This window comes from Rhinoderma darwinii, chromosome 6 (genome assembly GCF_050947455.1).
Source record: "Rhinoderma darwinii isolate aRhiDar2 chromosome 6, aRhiDar2.hap1, whole genome shotgun sequence".
Taxonomy (NCBI): domain Eukaryota; kingdom Metazoa; phylum Chordata; class Amphibia; order Anura; family Rhinodermatidae; genus Rhinoderma; species Rhinoderma darwinii.
Window position 1 is genome coordinate 115200825 of NC_134692.1, and position 16658 is coordinate 115217482.

The window sequence follows — 16658 nt, forward strand, 5'->3', positions numbered from 1 at the left end:
ATTTTGCTTGGAACAACATAAACAGGATTGGCCTTCCTTTTCTTGGACCCCTTTCTACTGCCCCTAACTACATTAACCCAGCTACTTGCCTGATCCTGCTGATCCATGTCTTCACCCTCCAGTTCTACCCCACTAACTGCTTGCTCAGTTAGCAGCATGCACCGCTCAAGATTGTCTATCACCCTCAGTGTTGCATTTTGCTCCTCCAGATCTCAAATGCGAGCTTCCAGGTGAACAACATGCTCACATCTGCCACAGACGTACTCACCCTGGAACTCTGGCTCCAGTCGTGCATACATATGGCAATCTTGCTATCCATTATCCCAGTTACAAAAAAACAGTGAACAATTCAAAAAGTAAAAGAAGAGTACTTACAGGGACTTTAACTTCTCTTTTTATCTCCGGTTTAATAACTCCACTTATATCACAAGCCACTTAATTCAGCTAGCCCCAAAAGAGAGCAAGCTCAGAGTGAGTCCTGCTGGTTAATTTATATCATCTGAGAGCAGTTAACCCCTCCCCCTAGTCAGCTGCACAGCAGGAAAGAAGTTGCAAAGAAAAAAAAGGTTTTTAAATTGTGTCAATTCTTGGAATGTTAGAGGTTTTGGAAACCCAGTTAAGCAAATTGCTATATTTGAATATGTTCAATCGCATTTTCCTGCCATATTGTGCTTTCAAGAAACCCATCTTTCTAAAAAGATAGGATATCAAGAATGGATGGGTCATGAGTATCATTCTGTTCACACTGGGTACTCCAGTGGTGTGAGCTTAGTGATTCATCGCTTAATACCCCTTACCAGACTACAGGTAGACATGCATGATGAGGGGAGGTATGTATGCATTCACTGTATCATATATTCCGTACAATAGATTATTAGAGGCGTATATATTCCACCACCATTTAGTTATGACATGCTCCAGAAGGTATTCGCTTTTACTGGTGATAGACCAGGTGTACCATTTATTATACTGAGAGACTTCAATAATTATATTCATCCCTACTGGGACAAGTTTAGAACTGATGTGCACACAAGGATAGGCCCTTAACTACCCTTGGTTCTTTCCTACAGGATGTAATATTGTTGGACCTCTGGAGATTAAAATATCTCTCTGATAAGCAATACTTTTCTAGTTCCTATAATAGTCTGTCACATACTGAATTAGGATTATGTCCCGACACTGTAGCTAGGGAAGTCGTCACTGCTGAGTACTTACCTAGGGCCCTCTCTGACCATTCTCCTCTACGGTTTGTTGTGTCTCTGTCTCAGGGTGTCCGACCTGGCAGGTCCTTGTGGAGACTGAATGCTTTCTGGTTAACAGTTACAAATACGTATGATGTATTTAAGGTCTTGACAGATTATGGTTCGGATAATGTTGGCACAACTAATTCGGGAGTAGTGTGGAACGCTATGAAGGCCACATTGCGGGGCTTTTGAATACAACTTTTTAGCAAGGTGAAATTGAAAACAAGACGTTTGGGGGATGCGCTCTAGGTTAGGGTACAACAAATAAAGGAGCCACATCCTAGACAATTCCAGTGCATCCTTGGCTAATTGGAAGGAAGCTCAGGAATTGTTAAAAAATTATTTGTTAAAAGTAGCGGAGAACAAAAGGAGGTTTCAGAAACATTGTTCTTATACGGAAAGGGGAGAAAGCAGGTGATATGCTTGCTACGGTTGCGAAGGCACAGGAGGGGTCAAACATTTATAGCAGCAATACGAAATGTAGATGGTATACAAACGTCTGATCCCGATATATTGTAAATTTGTTTAAATCCTAGTATGCTTCTTTATATAGTTCTCGTGTCAGTAATAATAAAGTGCCAGGATTAGATGGCCTTATGGTGCTTAATGAAATACTTTTACCGCATCTTCTGGAGGTTTTCAATTCAATTAAATTCTGCTTTGGGGGTCAGGGATTGCCAGAGACTATGAGGGAAGCAGTGATAGCGGTCCTCCCTAAACCGGGTAAGGACCCCTTGTTAGCCGAGTCATACCGGTCAATATCTTGGTTACCTGTTGTTAAAATTATTGCCAAAGTTCTAGCTACTTGACTCTCCAAAATAATGGCAGCAATTATACATCCTGATCAAACAGGCTTTATGCCTCACAAATCCACTGCTACAAATCTCAGACGGTTATTTTTGAATCTACAAATTCCAGCGGGTATCTCTGGTAGGAGGGTGATATGCTCGCTAGACAAAAGCATTCGGCAGCGTGGAATGGGCATATTTATGGGCAGCACTCCAGAAAATAATATTTGAGAAATCATTTCATCTCTTGGATTAGGACGTTATATGACCGACCTATGGCCAGGCTTTGAGTGAACAATTTTTAAACTGAAGCATTTCAATTGGGTAGGGAAACAAGACAGGGGTGTCCACTATCCACCCTGCTTTTTGCCGTAGCCATTGAGCCGCTGGCAGCCTGGATTAGGGGATCCATAGATATAGTGAGATTTCGTCATGAAGATAAAATAGCGATATATGCAGATGACATGTTGTGTTTTCTGGGACGCGATATCGGATGCACAAGTCATGGTGGTGTATTAGAGATATGCAATGCATTAAGGGTATATATGGGACACACCATGGTTAACTCAATTACATGATCTTTTAGATTTTGGAGTATGGTGTGCGTAGATTGACTCCGTTGATAGATGATCGAGGTCTCAAACAATTTACTCAAATACAGACTGAATTAGATAGATCTCCCTCATACCTAATTTTATAAGTACCTTCAGTTTCGACATGCTTATGAAGCGGAGAGTAGAAATCAAGATCTATCAGGGACAGATAATATTTTGATTGGAGTAATTAGTAAAGTAGATCACACTTATATTATATCTCTTTTATATAAAAGTCTATTGACAAGATTCCTAGACAAAATTCCATCTATGCTGAGAAGCAAATGGAAAAGGGATATTGGACCCATAGAGGAAAATCATTGGAACGACATCCTATTGAGGACTCCTCGGTTGTCTATAAACGAGGCACATTGCATTTCTCATTTGTGCCTGTTGTATAGAGTATATAGGACTTCGGTCTTTCTCTACGACATTGGGCTTAGAGACTCACCCATGTGTCCGAGATGCAAAAATAAACCCGGGTACTTTGATACATATGATGTGGGAAGTGGTTGGTCTCTTCTGTATATCAGGTTTCTATAGACTTTTTACTCCATATGTTTGTATTCTGGGATATATAGAAGATGTCTTTACATCTGAACATTTCAAACTGGCCAGTGCTCGTTTGTTGTATGTAGCTAGGAAACTTATTGCACAACATTGATGAACAACCCCCAACTATATCAGAATTTAAGACTAAAAGTGAACTGGTTGACTCGTATGGAAAAATATATCTATGTATCTAGGAATATTGTGGTGTTATGTTGCAGAACTTTACAATAAAAAATTACTTGATTAAAAAAAAAAAAAAAGAAGGAGAAGTCCGTATCATTTTCTATTCTAGAAATTAAATAGAAAAAATAGAAAAAGTGGACAACCCTTTTAAAGTTTTGGAATGGCCAAGTCAAAGTCCTGACCTTAATCCAAGAGAAATGTTGTGGAAGGACCTGAAGCGAGCAGTTCATGGGATAAAGTTCACCAACATAGAAGAGTTGAATATGTTTTGTACGGGGGAATGGGCTACAATTCCTCCAAACCGATGTGCAGGACTAAGCAAAGGTTCACATACTTTTACCACTCACAGCTATGTGATATTTGATAATTTTCCTCAATAAATAAATGACAGTCTAATATTTTTAAATAATTTTTTTATTTCTTTATCTACTTTTAGGACTTGGGTGAAAATCTGATGTAGTTTTAGGTCACAATTATGCAGGTGTACTGTATAGAAAATTCTGAAGGGTTCACAAACTTTCCAGCTCCACTGTACATATGGAATAAACTAAACCTAGAAAATACACAAAAACAATTATATATCCCTGCAATTACTCTCCTCTTTTCCTTTTATCCTATTTTGTCTAGTATAGCAATTAATACTTGCTGCAGCTCTGGGTCAAATAGCAGGGGACCCCCGATTGTTATGTCCCTGATAGGGAATATGGAATCTGGTTGTCAAGAAAAGATAACCTCTTTAATAGGGACCCTATGCAGAATTAGAAAACAGAAATGTAAGTAAGTGGCACAAGGCATACCTGCAGATCGATATAATGTAATGTAATTCAGCTTAGAATTGCTTTCACGTTAAATTCCTTATTCGTGGATATGCATAAAACATTGTGCAGATTTCAAATAGAAAGAAATGTTTCATATATTGATTTCGGCTGTGTGTACACTTCCTGACTTAAATATTCCCTTATCGCTTAAATATTCTGTCTGATTAAGAAAAATTACAATTATTCACAAGTTCCATCTAGGTTAATAAGGGTTAGCTCTTTTTTCATTTTAGATTTACATGCAGGCCTCATGGAATAATTGCATACAAAATTTCAGTACCGCATCCAAAATATGCATGCAGTTACTTGTGATACTGGAATAGATCAGACATAGAAATTAAAATATTAATTGGCTTAGCCTTTCATTTTGGTTAGCAGGGTTTGTTTGTTTGTTTTTGTTTGTTTGTTTGTTTTTGCCAATGAGTAGAATGAGATCAAGTGATCTGCTCACTTACGTATTGTTGCGGAATACATGATTCTTAGTTCATATTAAAATATTGATTACATACTTGGGCCTCGAGCGACTTCTCTTGTAATGATCCTGAGTTGCAGCCTGTATTATACTCCAGAGCTGCATTCATAATTCTGCAGGTTGCATAGCTGAAATCTCTTGCTATTCCCTGGTGGTTTAGTGTCTGCCCAAAAATTTCCCTGATGATGTACATTCTGGGAAGAGTAGGCTTTACACCAGACGTACAGTAATTTTATGTATGTAGAACTGCAGCAGTTCAGCAAGGCTGTTGGGGATGAGTCGGTCAATAACCTTGTCAACTGCATCCAATAGCAGCAAACAGAACTATGAATGCAGCACTGGGCTATAATACAGGATGTAATGTAGAATCTGTACTACATTCAAAATATATATATATATATATATATATATATATATATATATATATATATATATACATATATATACACACACATACATACACACACATACACGCTGTTACTTGATATGCTGGAGTTTCATGCAAACCCAGGTTCTATCAAGGTCAATAAGAGTTTAGATTAGTAAAAAGCACTACTCCGTTAAAGTAGATCTAAAGTGGCAAAATAAATATTCTACGCACCTAAAACAGGATAATAGGGGCAAAAAGGAAATAAGGCTCCCATATAGTTGGCAACAACAGGGCAGGTTTCAAAACATTAGCCTTTTTAGCAAAACGAATTGCCTGCTAATTTGCCAACGTGTGGAGAGAGCACTCGAACCGTTAAATATTGAGAAGGAAAGAAAATGTAAAAGATTGGACTTTAAAGAAGTTTCACATGAAGATACATTGATGGCTTACCCTTAGTATAGACAATTTTCTGTGATTGATAGGTGTTTGATCCTCTGTATCATCACCAATCAGCAGATTGAAGAGGCAGGAGCCACATACGGACGAGCCGCTGTGCCTGGATAAACATCTCTAAGATATGCCAGCACGTTGTGATTGGGAGGGTCTGCATGCCAGGACCTATAGTGATCCTGAAATTTAAGGGGCTGCAGTGATGTGTCCCCTTCTCAGTATTTCCCAGGACGGCATCACTCCTGGCCACCCACTGTGCATGCAAATGAATGGGGCCGTGCTTAAGTTCCTTGCAGAACTGGTCCCGCTGTGCAATAAAAAAACAGCACTATTCTCAGGATCGGAGAGTGTCCTGGCAGTCGGATCCTCACTGATCACAAAGTGATGGCATACCTACAGATATGTCATCACTGTGTGATGGGAACAACCCTTTAAGCCAGCGTTCCCGAACCTTTTTTTAACCAAGGACCAGTTTCATTCAAGACAATCTTTCCACGGACCAGCAGGTGGGGGTGGGGGGGGGTTTCGGGGTATAACATTCCCTAGTCTGACTCCTTCCCATGGCACCCCTTTTAGATTAGTCATCAGAATAAGATTCCCTCACACTCCTTCTCTTCATGTCCGTCATACACGGATACTGGCTGGTGACCGGCTCATGCAGCTTTATGTGTACCACCCCATGTGTATATAAAAAAATTAAAAATAAAATTGCTGGACCATTGTACAGAACAAAGACTGTACCACTTTGTGTCTCCCTTATTTCCTCATAGACTGTAAGCTCTTGCGAGCAGGGTCCTCACTCCTCTGTTTGAATTGTAAATTAGCTTTATCACTATGTAATGTCGGACATTGTTTGTTTCATGTTCCATCTAAATTGTTAAGTGCTGCGGAATATGTTGGCGCTATATAAATAAAGATTATTATTATTATTATAGGGTCAGTTCTCACATTGTGTAAATACTGCAGATTTTCCGCAACAGTTAGTTGCGGAAAATCAGCAGCAGAATACAGTAGCAGCAAAGTGGATGAGATAGAACAAATCTCATCCACAAGCTGCGTAAATAGCGAGCAGACAAAAACTGTCAGAAATTGAAAGCAGGGTTTTATTTATGACAAATGTATTTGCGTAAACGCTGCTTATTTGTTACTTGTTTTCCCCATTGAATTCAATGGGTAGGTAAAACCCACAACAAATAGCAGTCATAACATAAAACGTCATCCCAGGAGGCCGGCCTGCTAACAGGTTGGCTGAATGCTCAGCGGTTTTCCGCAGCGGACAATCCGGAATTCCCTGCTACCTCCGAGGTAGATACCAGATACCCCGGCCCGGCAGCAAATGATCCACGGTCCGGTATTGTTCCATGGCCCAGTGGATAGGGATCACTGCTATAAGGAATAAATAAGCTTTATTTGCTGTCAGAACACTTCCATTAAGTGGATGTATTCAGAAGATTAGATGTGATTAATTATAATTGAACATGCCCTTAAAGAGCACCTACGTGTCACATCCTCAAAAAAAATTTTTAAAGTACCATCCCGGCTTAGACAGCTGTACATGTGTATTAGATGCAGTGCAACCAGAAATGTTGTGTATAACCTGCATATTTCAGGTATTTTCCTTCACTCTCAATCGTGTTGTTTTTTTTTTTTTAAACTTCCGCTTTATAAGGTCTCATTCAGATGAGCGTAAAACTCGTCTGTGTGCTGTGCGTGAAAATCACGCACAGCACACTGACCCATTCATTTCAATGGGGCCATTCAAACATGCAGGAGTTTTCACGCAGCGTGTGTCCGTTGCGTGAAACTCACTGCATGTCCAATATTGGTGCGTTTTTCACGCACCTACGCGCCCATTGAAGTCAATGGGTGCGTAAAAATCATGCACGGCACATGGATGCACATCCGTGTGCTGTGAATGAATGGCGCATCAATTCCATTGAAAAAAATATATATGTGCTTTGTGAGTGCGTGAAAAACGCATGCCACTCGCAAAGAACACGGATTCATAACGCAACACACATGGACCGGACTCACGCGCGTGAATCGGATACGCTCGTGTGAATGTAGCCTAACTGTGCTAAGTGAACAGGCTCTTACTGGTGTGGAGCTGGAGAAGTGTGCTGTATGCTCTGTCCATCTGTATGTGCTGTCACTCAGGGTAAGGCAGACAGACTGCAGCTTCATCTCCCTCCTCCCCCTCTCTATTGTCTTCACTTACTGTACTACTGAAGATAAAAAAAATGTAGTGATAAAGGATGTAGCTGAACATTTTCAGAGAGCCTGAAGGCACAGAAATAGAGGTACAGGCTGATGGTAGGTGAGGAAGACAACACTGTCCCCTAAGATATATTACAAAGTTTAATGTATTCACAAGTACTAACGAATGTAGAAGTACTAATTTCCAAAAATAATGCTTTATAAACAGGTAGCATTTAAAAATTACTTACTAATTGTCATTGAGTCTGGCCTCTGCTCTGCAGGCACTACACTGCTTATTGTTGTCACCGGTACTGGTGGACCGACTTCCATGCTATATGGGGAAAAAAAAAATACTGTCAATGAGTAATGACTCAAAATTAATATAGCCATTTGGTAAATATTCACAATGATCTCCTGTTGAAATAATAGATTCTCTGTTCCAATATTCAAAGTACCACCTGTGTTTGAAGACTTGCAATCATTTTCATATTTTCTGGCACAAATTTAGAAATAATCTTCTTTAATGTGAACATAAAAAATAGACCAGCCATCATAATAACAAAAACACTGTTGTACGTGAAATGAAATGAATACTATTCAGCTGGCTATATTAAAAAGGTTATTCTCAACAAAGAAAAAGATGGAATATCACTAGAATGTGCAATCACTTCCTGATTGGTGGGAGTGTGACTGCCTTGACCCCAACTGATCGAGAGAATCAAGGGGCTGGATGGAGCTGTGGGAAAGCCATTGAAGGAAACGCAGTGCTTAACTGGCGCTCCAGCTCCTTAAATCTCAGGATTGGTGGGGGACGCGGCAGCTGGACCATCACTGATAAGAACGTAATGGCACATCCTAGCGATATGCTATTACTGCCTGTAATGGCAGTAACCCTTTAAACAATTACATTATTGTACTCGCCATAAAATCTTTTTCTCATTGTATTCATTGGGGACACAGAACCATGGTAAAGGCCCTTGCCACTTGGAGGCTGATATAAGGCAAGAAAAAGTGCCCAAGCAGGTCATACCCCTCCCACAGAGACTGACTAAATCAGTTTGTATAGAAAGCAGGATAAAAGATAAAAACAAGAACACGTTTATGTCCCAGGGGAAAAAAAAACCAGCCAAAACAGGTCCGGGGACTGGGACCAGTGGCGGATCCTCAAATGGGCGGTTCAGGCGGCTGCCCAAGGCGGTCATCGGTCCCACCTGCTGATGAAGAGATGGGGTCGGGGGGGTGAAGGGGGAGCCATAAATCGCAGGGGCAGGCTGGGCCAGGAACAGGGGGCATGTGCCATGGCCACTCTACCTACATCTTAGGTGGATGCCTTATTTCAACTAGCAGATGGGCGCGTCTGGTAGAACATACCTCTCTTATGCAGCACGCACTGCCAGAGAGGAGCAGGACAGCAGGAGGGCTCTCTTCACATTGTTAAGGTCTGAAGAGAAGTGCAGGGCAGTTAGGTGAGTGAGCTGTGGCAGGCGCGTATAAAAGAGTGAGCGCCTCTTACTGAACTCATCCTCCTAACCCCACTAACGTTAAAGGGATCAGCCGACGCTAGGGGAGATTATACTGCAAGGGAGGGGGGGGGGGTCTGACCATCTGACTGACTGCAGAAGGATCTATGGTGGGATAACGGGGGTCTGAGCGTCTGACTGCTCAGGGCTCTATGGGTAGGAAAATAATTTCCCACGCATAGAGCCCTCTGCAGAACGTCAGATGCTCAGACTCCCTCCCTTGCAGTATATTACACCCCATAGTGCCCTCAATAGTTATTATACTGCAAGAAGCAAGTCAGAGCTTCTGACTCACTAATGAGGGCTTTACGGGGGATAACTTCACCCAACAGAGCCATAAGAGTCAGATGCTCAGAAACCCACATGGAACACTCAGCATTCAGTCAGATGCTCTGCCAACCCCCCCCCCCCCCATATAATAAATGAATAAACCACTGGTGATTCATCTACACTTTAACTGAGTGCTGCCTACCGTTTCCATTTTTTCTGTACTTTCGGGGAGGCTGGTTTTGGCATGCATCACTAATCTACCAGGTAATAGAAGGAGTGCTGTTCCCATCTCTGCTTCTACTTTGTCATAGTAGAATAAGGAGAAAAGAGCCACGGCGCCACTTGGTATGGATCAAAGAAGGTGAGGTGAGAATGGGAGGAAATACATATGCTCACCGTGTGGTTTAAAAGAGTTCAGCGCTGGGGTCCACGGGGTAGCTGCTGCCAGATCCGAGCCGGTCGCCGAGGTGACCGCTTAGGTACGAGAGATGCAGGTAGAAACAATAGGATCTATAACGGCGCTGCTGCTTGTTGTGGACAAGGTAAATATCCTGTTCGTCGTCCAGCGATGTCGTTTTCTTGATATCGTTGATTGAAGTTGCGGTCGGTCCCTCTTTGTATCCTGCTCGTGAACAACAAGCAGCAGCAGCGCCGTTATAGATCCTATTGTTTCTACCTGCACTTTGTCATAGTGATATGTCAGAAATGTTGATGGGACCTCCACTGATCGCTAAAATGAAGCGACAGAAGCCTTCGGGTGAGCGCTGTGCCACTGTTTCTGATCGCCTTTCCTCGGATAGACGAGCAAGCAATGTAGGGGCTCAATAGAAAGTGAGTCCATACGCCACTCTGACGAAAGCCGATGTGTGCCTACACAGTGTGATGCAGACAGCGATGGTTGGAGACTGTCAGTATGTAGGGACACAGCCCTTTTTACAAGGGGAATCGTAACACCCATTTGTCAATGTACGCACAGAAAGGTGGTGTTAACTATAGACAAGGCATGGCAGGGAGGTGGTGGAGAGGTGGGGGGCCAAGCTTGGGGAAGTATGATATACTGAATACACCTCTGCCTGGTACATACCAAAACAGGGCGATATCTGTATCCCCCAATGAATACAACAAGAAAGATTTTATGGCGAGTACAAAAAGCTAATTTTCGCGTTCATATCATGGGGGACAGAGCACCATGGGAGAACATAAAACAGTCTCATAATTAAATTAAAAGGAAAAAGTACAGCCATGTAACTCGCCTAATGCACAGCTGCCTGTAGCACCTTGCGACCCAGACTCCTCACAGAAGGCCAATGAATGGGTCAGTTAAAACTTGGTGAAATCGTGCACCGAAGCCCAGGTAGCAGCCTTGCATACCTGAGCAACTGAAGCTTGATGCCTGACCGCCCAAGAGGAACCAGTGACCAAAGAAGAGGAACCTTAACCCCTGGATCAATAGGCCTCCAAGATCACAGACCGTATCCAACCCGCAATGGTGACCTTGGACACCACCAAGCCCCTGCGTGGCCCCTCAGGAACAAAAATATAAAAAAATAGAATCAGAGCGACTGCGTAGCAGCCAAATAGACGAGGACTGCTCTCACCACGTCAAAAAGGGAAAGAAGGAAGGACAACCTCTTTGTTGATATGGAAGGCCAAGACTACCTACTGTAAAAATAAAGGGACAGGATGGAAAACCAACTAATCCTTGTGGATAACCAAAAAGGGAGTCCTGCATGATAGGGAGGCAATTTCCGAAACCCTTCTGATGGTGCGGACTGCTTTCAGTAAGGCCACCTTCCAGGAGAAAAAAAAAAAAAAACACAGCGAAACATCTCACAAGGATTCAAAGGGTGCAATATGAAGCGCTTCCAAGACCAAATTGAGATCCCAAGGCTCAGTAGGTCGTCTGAATGGAGGGAGAACATTCGCTCCTCATTGCAGGAAAGTTTTCACTTGAAAAAGAATGAACAGATTAGAGACCTGACCCTTACGTAAAGACAATCCAAGTCCTAGATCAAGACCCGATTGCAGGAAAGACCGGCGTCTAGGAGTAGAACATACAATAGGATGGTTAACTACACTGTTCACACCAGGAAAATTAGGCCTTCCAGGTGCCATGGCTGATTTAGGCTTTCAACTTCGTCTGAATGACTTGCTCAGAGAAATATAGAGCCCTCAGAACCTTGGCTTAAAAAGCCATTATGTTAAACGCATATGATGTAAAGCAGGGTGGAAAAGGGGACCTTGGAGGAAAGGAGATGGTTAGATTGGGAAGGTGCCAGGTTGCATCCGAGAGCAGGTAGTGTAGACCGGCGTACTAAGCCTGACGAGGTCAATATGGCACCACCAGAATTGCGGGAAAGTCTTCTCTCTTGAGACTCTCAACTGCGATTGCTCTAGGATCCCTCGCTCTGGCCACATTTGTTGGAACCGTGTGGTTGAGATGTGATGCAAAGAGATCCACATCCAGTGTGCCCCACTTCTCACAAACACGCTAGAAGACATCTGGGAGAGGCGGCCGCTCTCCTGGGTCCAACTTCTATGAACTTAGAAAGTTGAGGCCCAATTGTCCACTCCTGGTATGTGGACTGCTGAAACACGATTCTCTTCCCATTTAAGAATTCAAGATGACACCCACAGAGCCAATCAACTTCTGGTGCCACCCTGGTGTTTAAGATGGGCAACTCCCATAGAGTTGTTTGACCGGATGTCTGTATACTGACCACATGACCCTGGAGGAGTATCCAATGGGAAAGAGCCAGAAAGATAGTTGAAAATAAGTGATCTGTAGAGTTGACTCCTCCGTCGACCAGTTGCCCTGGACTGTGTGAAGGCTGAAGTCTGCACCCCACCCGGACAGACTGGCATCCGTCAAGATAACAAGTCACTGGAGGGGTAGGAAAGACCGTCTGAGCGTGATGGCTGGCGTAGTCTCCCACCAGCGCATCTCCCGATGAATCCAAGAGGGTAGGAGAATCAATTCGTCTAGAGAAGTCAGAGACTTGTCCCATGTAAACAGGATTGCTCCCTAGAGGTGCCTGGAGTGAAACTGGCCATTTGGAACTGCCTCTAAAAGTCGAGACCATCCTGTCCAGCACTCGCATGGAAAAGTTGGTGTAAGAGGTAGTGTTCCTGCGAAGGAGGGCCACTTCTACCTGAAAGATCCTGATCCTTTTCCCCCAGGAGATGGACTTGTGTTGAAGTTCATTCCCAGAAATCCCATCTTCTAAAATGGAGTAGGGTGGATTTCTCTTCGTTAATGATCCAGCCAAATTGGGACAACATATCCAGAGTCACCCGGAGACTGAGAAGTCTGCCCTGTCTGGACAGGACCGTCACCAAGATGTCGTTCAGGTAAGGGAAGACCGTGACTCCCCTGGCGCCAAGAAACACAATGTGTGTCGCTAGGACCTTCGTGAAGACCGTGGAGCCATGGCGAGTCCGAAGGGAATGGCAACAATTTGGAAATTATCACGAAACAAAGGAAGTGCTCACTACTAGGCTAAATAAATGAAAAATTACAGATTCATGTCATTTTGCATAATTTATCATGATACCGCAATCTATTTTTTTTATAGGACTGCAAGTAAATATACTACATCATAGTAAACCCAGAGCGTTGGCCGGGGATTCTGTTCCCAGAGAGAGCCCCTGAGTGACGTCAGGGGCTCTCTCTAGGAGTGGAATCCCCGGCCAGAGTGATCTGAGCTTAGGTGGCGCTATCTACATTGGGGGCGCTATCTGCATTATGGTGGCACTATCTATAGGGGGGATAGAGATGTTTGGGGCTCCCTCTAGGTGGGGAAATCGCTCAGGCCGGGGTATTCCGCTCCTAGTGGTAGCTTAGGTGTTAGGTGGCGCCATCTACAGGGGGGGGTGTATTCAGAGGCTCTTAAAGCCCCGGCAGACATGAGTGTGCAGCGCTGCTTACACTGAAGCAGCACTGCACTCGTTAAACCCCGTTCCAGGCTACCAACGTTTATATACTTGAGAACTGCACAGGGAAACGGCAGTTGGAACGTATATAGCCATATGATTGTCCTGAAGGGGTTAATTTGACTTTTTTTTCCCCCCATAAGGACACAATTTAGCATTTTGTACGAAAATTGCAAATCCATTTTTTTTCTATTAAAATTGCATGCTATATTGTGCAAATCGAAACTTTTGACATTATTGGAATGCAATTTCAATTTTATTTTTTTTATCTTCAAAAAGAAGGAACCACTTCTAAATCATACGAAATTCTAATGTCCTCACTGCATGCAATTTTGCAAAAAGTTACTGGGGAGCCTCAGCCTCAGAGACGGAGATTTATTGTGTTGGACTGAATGATTTGTTTTATGTATAGTATTTACTCGAATGCTCTGCCTTAAAAAATTATATTAAAATACTGTATGGATGACAGACACTTATTTTTGTGTTACGGTGGTCACTGCATTTTACCTGAACTGGATGTTTGATCCTCTCTGAGCCAACTCTACAGCAAGGGCAGCAGTCCCATTTTCATCCCCAAATTGTAAATTATCCAACGCAGAATCTGCATAAAAGTGGAGACAATCAATATTACTAAATATACTAATACCGCTCTCATGTGTAATACACTCAATACAGAGAGGTAACATTTTACAACACTTAAATGACCTTTTGACCAGAGTGGTATGTACAGTACAGCCACATGAATACGACTAATTTTGACTGGCTTCATTTGTGAGTTTTGGTGGTTAACGGCGCTACTAGATCCCGACAATGTCATTTTTTTTTTTTCTCACGACCAAAAGGTCAATTTTACCGAACATTATACAGAAACACAAAGAATATAAAAGGCAAAATACAACTGATCAGTACAGTAGTCTCACATAAGTGAGTGAGATGATTTTCAACAGTGTCACTTTAAAGCTTTATTACTGCACAATGAAAAAGTTATGCAACTTCAATATACTTTGCGTTTCAATTACTTTCAAGATCTTTGCTTGCCATCAGCGAATGGAAACATTCTTATTTACAGCCAGATAAGCTATAATCAAATAGACTAGGCATTCCTTTGTAAGGCTAAGTTCACACTTGCGTTGTATAACCCCTAACAGTGATCCATTTTTAGATCAGAATAAGGATAAAAAAACTGAACCATTAAAAATCCCATTAATATCAAAATATATCAAATAATTAGAATCCGTTTGTATCCATTTTATATTGACACCAATGATCAAAATTACCCATCCCTTAGACATCCATTTTTTTGAACTGAGAAAAAGTCTTGTACTATGCACTTAAAAAAAAAAATAATGGCTGACTAACATAACGGACGCAATTAAAAATCCAATTGATTTAATTTCAATTTTTAACGAATCCGTTTTTATCCTTATTCTGATCTAAAAACGGATCAGAGTAACGGATACAACGCAAGTGTGAACTTAGCCTAAGCTAAACAGTCTGGACTCCGAGCGAATAGCACTTGTCTACATGAATTCCCTATACTGGATTCAATTGTAGAAACAGCTCAACTTTGAGAAAAAGAACGTTCTTAGGCCTCATGTCCACTTCAGTTTTTTTCAACTGATAGCACCCAGACACATTCATTTCAATGGGGCCATGCACACGTCCGTTGTTTTAACGGAACCGTGCGGCAGTTCCGTCAAAAGTAGTGCAGGTCCTACTCCTGCCCGTTTTTGACGGAACAGTCTTGGCCTTTACATTGAATTTGGTCCGTGAAACAACGGACTGCACACGAAAGCCATCCGCGTGCGACCCGTGTTTGACGGAACCGTCATTAGCGGCCGTACAACGGAAGTGTGCATGAGGCCTTATACGGATTTAGTCTATGTTTCTTGTTTACATTCTTCACGGACATCAAACGGAGATCTTTGAAATGGCACGGAATTGTCACAAACTATATTAGAAAGTTGCAAAACTTTTCATTATACAAATCACATAAAACTGGAGTTTGGAGGAGTCTTGGCCCGCAGGGCCTCCTACCATCTTAGACATGGTACCCTTATCTCTTAGATGAACAGCGGTCCCCTAAAACTATTTTTGCCAGGCAACACAGCTGGGGTTGTTTCTTGAATGGAGAGAACCATGCTGTTCAGTTTACCACCCTCCCCATGGTGCCCCATGAGCTGCCTCTAAGGTACGTACGTCCTTGCTATTGTAGTATTATCAATAACTGGACATCTTTCAAAATTACCTATAGTTCTTGATATAAATTTAGTGAACCGAAATGATATCCGTTCTAAAGGTGGCGATTTGTACTCATTGTAAAATGTCCTTGACAACATGAAGACCTAGAGGCAGTTTTTCTTGCTGCTTTTAGATTTAGCATATGGTGATTATGTGCGGGAAGCCGTATGGATGTAATAAGTCATTATTAGGATGTGTCATTGCCCTTTTATAACAACAATTAATTATACAGTAAAGGTTACGCCATCAATCTGAATTAAAATCCAACATGCAGGTAATAACTCACAAAAAAACAAGCTACTTGGTATATGCACTGCAGAAAAATAACGTATTGAGCAGTCAATAACTGTAGCTACCATGTATTGTAGCTCAGAAAGTACTGGACAGTCACACATCATTCATAATAACATTTTTGCAAATTATGAATAATTTGTACTTTGGCCTCACACGCTACCATATTACGGGATCAGTGTTCATAGACTGCTTTGCAATCTGTACATTCATATGGAAGTTTTTTCACATGGATTTCATGAGAAATCGTGAAATGCTCCATGGCATGCCATACTACAGAGGTGTCCTTCCCTAGTAGTAATGTCTTACAGTGGCACCATACAGCGGCACACAGTGTGCAAACGGGTCTGTAATATGGACACAGAGACACCATATGCACATAATGATGTTAATAAAAAAAGGTATTTTATTTTAGTCTGGCATCTAGAAAACCTGATCAGGTGAAAGATCAAAACATCAGATTATCAGTACATGGATAGAAAAAAAAACATACTTTTAGGTTACAGATCCAACAATATTACATTTAGCTCAATAAAAATAAATAAATTATGTGCTTTGGGTTTAATAGTATTGTATTATTTCCCGGGTAGAAAACAGAGCCTCAAAGAGACACTGTACAGGGTCTGTAATACTAGCCATAGAGACTTAGCGTGACGCGGTAGCGGGTTCATGTATGATCAGCCTATGATCTAATGTGTATGGAGGTAAACGGACAGCCCGGAAAAAAAGGAAAG

At 42.0% G+C, this 16658-nt stretch overlaps 1 protein-coding gene across 3 annotated transcripts in view; it reads right to left on the reverse strand.

Moving 5' to 3' along the window:
* SNX29 (sorting nexin 29) overlaps positions 1–16658 on the reverse strand; it is a 417611-nt gene that overhangs the window by 337963 nt on the left and 62990 nt on the right. For all 3 annotated transcript variants that reach the window (XM_075830136.1, XM_075830138.1, XM_075830137.1), the window contains exons 10-11: positions 13900–13993; positions 7918–8000 (exon numbers count right to left, since the gene is read on the reverse strand). In XM_075830136.1, the coding sequence (XP_075686251.1) occupies positions 7918–8000; positions 13900–13993 (177 nt within the window). The remainder of the gene's footprint in view (positions 1–7917; positions 8001–13899; positions 13994–16658) is intronic.